Consider the following 5,283-nt stretch of genomic DNA (forward strand, 5'->3'; position numbering starts at 1 on the left):
TCTGTTTAAATAGTTTTCTCTTTATTGTAGGATCTGGGGGGATGGGTCATCCCTCCCCCACCTCTGAGGGTGGGGGGCCAGCAGCTCGTTCATGGGATGCACGCCTGGAGTGTCATCTGTCACCAGAAGGGGGGAGCGGAAGCGGAGAGACACAGCCACGACAGCAGGGGAAGGGGGGCCCGGACTCCTGGGTTCTTCAAGGGAGCTCAGCTTTTCTGCAGGCCAGGAGCCGGCCACACTAGACTCCACAGGATGGGTGCAGGCAGCGGGGGGTGGGGGGGCAGATGGGTGTGGGGGGGCGGGACCCCACATTTAGTAGGCGTGGTTGGAGACGAAGAGAGACTCGCTGGCAGCGGCTCCACCCTGGCCACTTGGGGTGTATTTCCCCTGGCAGGCGAGGCTGTTAGCCTGGGGGGGGGCAGAGAGAAATCAGTACCCCATGCCTGGCTCCTGTGCCAGCCAGCCCCCCATTCCCCGAGCCCCCTTGGTGGGGCCAGCACCCCCATTCCCCGAGCCCCATTCGGGGGCCAGCACCCCCACTCCCTGCCCTGGGGCCGGACAGGAGCCAGCACCCCCCTAGAGGGGACAGGCCCGCGCCCTGCTCTGGGGCCGGAGGAGAGCCGGCGCCCCGCTGGAGGGGATAGGCCCCTGCCCCGCCGAACCAGCCAGTCCCCGCCCTGGGGCCGGATGGGAGCCGCACCTGCTAGAGGGGACAAGCCCCACGCCCCGCCCTGGGTGGGAGCCGGCGCCCCCTAGAGGGGACAGCCCTGGGGCTGGGTGGGAGCTGCACCCGCTAGAGGGGACAGGCCCCACGCCCCGCCCTGGGGCTGGGTGGGAGCCGGCGCCCCCTAGAGGGGACAGCCCTGGGGCTGGGTGGGAGCGGTGCCCCTGGGCTGGGGTACGTACCAGGGCCCGTTTGATGTACTCCTCCTGGGCGTTCTTGGCGTTCTCCTTCTTGCCGGCCCAGGCCTTGAGGGCGGAGGCCTGCAGGGCGCGGCCGTAGGAGAAGGTGAGGGCCCAGGGCCTGTGCAGGGGGCACTTGTTGATGGCGTTGAGGTTGAGCGAAGCCTCTTCCTCGCTCTGCCCGCCAGACAGGAAGGTGATACCTGGGGGAGGGTGGAGGGGGTGTCAGAGGGGGGCAGCAGCGACCCACGCGTGGGGCCCAGAGGAGTGTCCCGCCGGGGGTCACTGGGACAAGGGGGGGTGACTAGTGCACTGTGGCTGCCTCAGGGGCCCTGGGCCCACCAGCACGGGAGCACCCCCACTTCACCGTCACGGAGCCACCCCATGGACTCCCGGGACCCCGAATCCTGAGTGACGGCTGGGCCGGAGGGGGACCCACTGACCCCCCCGCCCCAGTGGCTCTGGCTGAATCTGACCCTCCCCCTGGGCTGGGCGACGGTTTCACCCCCCCCCCCCACGTCCTTTTCCTTCCCCAGCTGAGTTCCAGCCCAGGCCGAGGCAGCGGCGAATGTGCCAGGGCTCGGGGGGCGGCTGGGGCCAGGCGCTGGGTCTCCCAGGAAACGGGCTGGCTTCCCGCTGACACCCTCTTCTTCCCCCAGGCCAGCAGCCCCTGGCATCGCCTGCCAGACCCTGCAGCATGGGGCCAGGCCAGCACCCAGGACAGGTGAGGCATCCCAAGGAAAGCCCCGGTTGTCTGCCCGGGGAGGGGGGAAGTGAAGAGCGGGCCTCACCGGGCACAGCGGGCGGCACGGTGCGGCGCAGGGCGGTGACGGTTGCCATGGCGATCTCCTCATGGCTGTACTTCTTGGTGCAGGCATGGCCGGGCGTCACCATGTTGGGTTTCAGCAGCGTCCCCTCCAGGTAGACGTGGTGGTCGCTCAGCGCCTTGTACACAGCTGCCAGCACCTGGGGGCGGGGCCAGCCATGGGAGGATCCGCCCCTCAGGACCCCCAACACTCACTGGCCTGGGGAGATTCCCCCTCCCCACCCCTGGGGGAACCCCCCCCCCCGTTCCTGCCCCCTCCGAACCCCCCGCCACCTGCAAGGAGGCACCCCCTGCCCACGCCTCAAGTCTCAGCCCCGCCCTGGGGCCCCTCTCACCTTCTCGGTGACGTATTGGCAGCGCTTCAGGTCATGGTCCCCATCGGGCAGGATTTCCGGCTCCACGATGGGCACAATCCCGTTCTGGGGAGCAGACAGAGCGGGTGGGGTCAGAGACCCCCAGACACAGCAACTCGGCACCCCCATCCAGGTGGCCAGAATGGGGAACTGCAGCTGCCATGTGCTCAGTGTCCCCACCCCAGTGGGGAGACAGGGACCTGCAGCACCCGCCCCAGGGACGCCCACCTGCTGGCAGATGCTGGCGTAAGCGCGCAGGACGTTGGCGTCTCCAGGATGGCCAGGTGGGAGGGAGTGTGCTCCGAGATCTTCAGCACACAGCGCCACTTGGCGAAGTCAGCCCCGTCCTTCTTGTACTGGGCGCAGCGCTCGGACAGGCCGTCCAGCCCTGGGGGGAGGGACAGAGCGTGAGCCCGGGGGCTAGTGCCCGGGCCCAGGCCCCGCAGGGGCTGCGCTGCCATTGGACACAGCCCACGTCACTCACCCTGGGTGGTGGTCTCTCCGTTTGTCCGGCCAGGGGCACGACACCTTTGTCCACCTGCGGGGCAGAGGGACGGGTCCGTTCAGTCCACTGGCTGCCTCCGAGAACCCCCTCCAGACCATCGCCCCAGGCATTCCGGTGGGGGGCCCTCTGGGCTTTGGGGGGGGTAACAAGATTGCCCCAGGAACCCCCCTCCCACCCCATCAGCCCAGATACCCCTACCCCATCCCCCTCTCTCTCCGGCAGCATCCCATCCTCCCAGCCTCCTCCTTGGCCATCCGTCCATACAATTATCCCTACTGCCCCTGCCCCACAACCTCCCTGTCATTCACCCCAGCCGCCTCTCCCCTGCAGTCCCGTCTGCCCCGGCCCCTAGACTCCTCCGCCAATACATCGCTGCAAGCCCCCGCCCCCCCTCTCTGCCCGACTCTCACCTTGATGCCCACCACGCCGCCCTTGTCCCTTGATGACCTTGGTGAAGGGTGGCCGTCGTCGGCCTTCTGGTACATGGTCTCATGGAAGAGGATGACGCCCCCGATGCACGGATTGACCCGCTGGTCGGCCGTGAACAGCAGCTGGCGAGAGAAACGCCGGTTCTCCTCCGTGTTCTCCGCGCCAATGGAGCTCAGCCGCTTGGCGATGCTGCCTGGAGGCCGGGGGGGGGGGGGGGGGGTCAGCTGGGGCCTCTCCATCCCAATGACCTAACTCCCTCCCGCCAGCTCTGCCGGTGCCCCTCACTCCTGACCCGCAGCCCCTGCTAGCCCAGCCGTGCCCCCTGCTAGCCCAGCCCTGTCCCCCCAGCTCTGCCGGTGCCCCCCCATTCCCGACCCGCAGCCCCCTGCCCCCCCAGCGCTCCCCGCAGCTGCCAGTGCCCCCCACTCCCGACCCCGCAGCCCCCTGCCAGCCCAGCGCTCCCCGCAGCTGCCAGTGCCCCCCACTCCCGACCCGCAGCCCCCTGCCAGCCCAGCGCTGCCCCCCCAGCTCTGCCAGTGCCCCTCACTCCCAACCCACAGCCCCTGCCAGCCCAGCCCTGCCCCCCCCAGCTCTGCCAGTGCCCCTCACTCCCAACCCACAGCCCTTGCCAGCCCAGCCCTGCCCCCCCAGCTCTGCCGGTGCCCCCTCACTTCTCCCAACCCACAGCCCTTGCCAGCCCAGCCCCTGCCCCCCCCCAGCTCTGCCAGTGCCCCTCACTCCCAACCCACAGCCCCTGCCAGCCCAGCCCTGCCCCCCCCAGCTCTGCCGGTGCTCTCCACTCCCAACCCGCAGCCCCTGCCAGCCCAGCCGGTGCCCCTCACTCCCGACCCATAGCCCCTTTACCGGTGGACTCATCAGCAGCGAGGATGCCCTTGCCGGGGGCCACGATGCGGTGGGCGATGTCCGAAAGCTCCTTCTTCTGCTCCGTGGTGAGGGCCGGGTACTGGTGAGGCATCGTGAGTGACTGCGGAGAGAGACGGGCCGCGAAGGGTTAACCCCGCCCAGACAGACGGACGTGCGGGCCCGGGGCTCCCCACATGGCAGCCCTGCCACGCTGGGGGAGAAATGGGACTCAGGCGACCGGGTAGGGCTCCCCCATGCTCCGAGCCCCTGGCGGGGCGGAAGCCGGGGAGGGACCCAGGCCCTGCAGAGCTCCCAGGCTCCGGGGAGCAGTGGGGGGAAGTGGGACCCAGGCGCCCCGGGAGGGTCCCCCCAGGACCGGGGAGGGGGCCCGAGGCACTGCTGGCCCCTAGGGGGCGCCCCCGCTCGCATTCCAGAGATGCCACAAACAACCTTGCGGCTCTGACCTTGAGGGGGGGGGAGGGGCATCGCCCGGACCCCAGAACCCTGTGGCAGGGGGGGCGGGACGACGACTGAGGTCAAGGTCACTTCGAACGCAGGGGCAGCGATGGGGAACCCCGCGGGGTGTCGGGGTCCAGACCCCCCCTTTCCAGCTCACCCAGAGGGACGCAGGATGGAAATGAGGGGGTGCAGCTGGCTCTGGGGGGAGGCGCTTCAGGCCCTGGGGCGAGCGGGGGCAGGGGGTTGTTCCGCTTGGGAGACCAGGGTCCCCTCCTTCATCCACGTGGGGGGGTCAGCCGCCCAACGGAGAATCCCCCCACCCTACCCCGATACCTGCCCCACCCCGGCCCCCCCGGGCGGCTGCCCACCCCGGCCCAGCCACGCTCACCTCTCGCGGTGCAGGCAGGGTGTGACTGGGGGGCGGCTCCGAACGCTCACAGTCTCCGCGTTCCGAAATGGAACGTCATAGACTCGCGGGCGGAAAAGGGAAGGGGCGGGGCCAAGAGTTTAAAGGGCCACAGCCTCCTAAATACGGGTGCGGGGGTTAGGAGAGACGCTCGGCTCCCCTAAACGAGCCGCCCTTCCCTCCTGTCCCTTCCCCCTCCCCCCCCATCTCCCCTTCCCCAAGCATCCGCTCTGCCCCTCCCCCACCTGAAATCCCCATTGACTCACACCGGGCGGGGTGTGTGTGTGTGTCTGGGGAAATTTCCCCCACGGAAAAATGCTGATTCACCCCCGCACCCATCCTGCCCCGCCCGGGGAAAGGGGGAACACCGAGGGGGGCGGGGGGGAGGATGCAGTGCATTCTGGGCGGGGGGCAGGGCCTAGGGGGGAACAGTGGATTTGTGGGGAGCTGGAGAGGCTAAAGGGGGCGGGAGACTGAGGCAGATTTGTGGGTGTGGAAGCTAAAGCACAGTCCCTGCAGCGGCTAAAACCAGCCCCCC

General features: G+C 69.4%; 1 protein-coding gene across 1 annotated transcript; it reads right to left on the reverse strand.

The window, feature by feature from the left end:
- ALDOA (aldolase, fructose-bisphosphate A) lies at window positions 1-4,869 on the reverse strand. Its single transcript, XM_005314623.5, is given in 11 exon segments — window positions 1-408; window positions 907-1,106; window positions 1,695-1,869; window positions 2,065-2,148; window positions 2,311-2,351; window positions 2,354-2,470; window positions 2,567-2,590; window positions 2,593-2,620; window positions 2,998-3,209; window positions 3,881-4,001; window positions 4,728-4,869. Coding segments are annotated over 10 exon segments (1,089 nt in total). The 5' UTR covers window positions 3,993-4,001; window positions 4,728-4,869; the 3' UTR covers window positions 1-312.
- Window positions 4,870-5,283: the final 414 nt, after the last annotated feature.

This window comes from Chrysemys picta, chromosome 4 (genome assembly GCF_011386835.1).
Source record: "Chrysemys picta bellii isolate R12L10 chromosome 4, ASM1138683v2, whole genome shotgun sequence".
NCBI lineage: Eukaryota > Metazoa > Chordata > Testudines > Emydidae > Chrysemys > Chrysemys picta.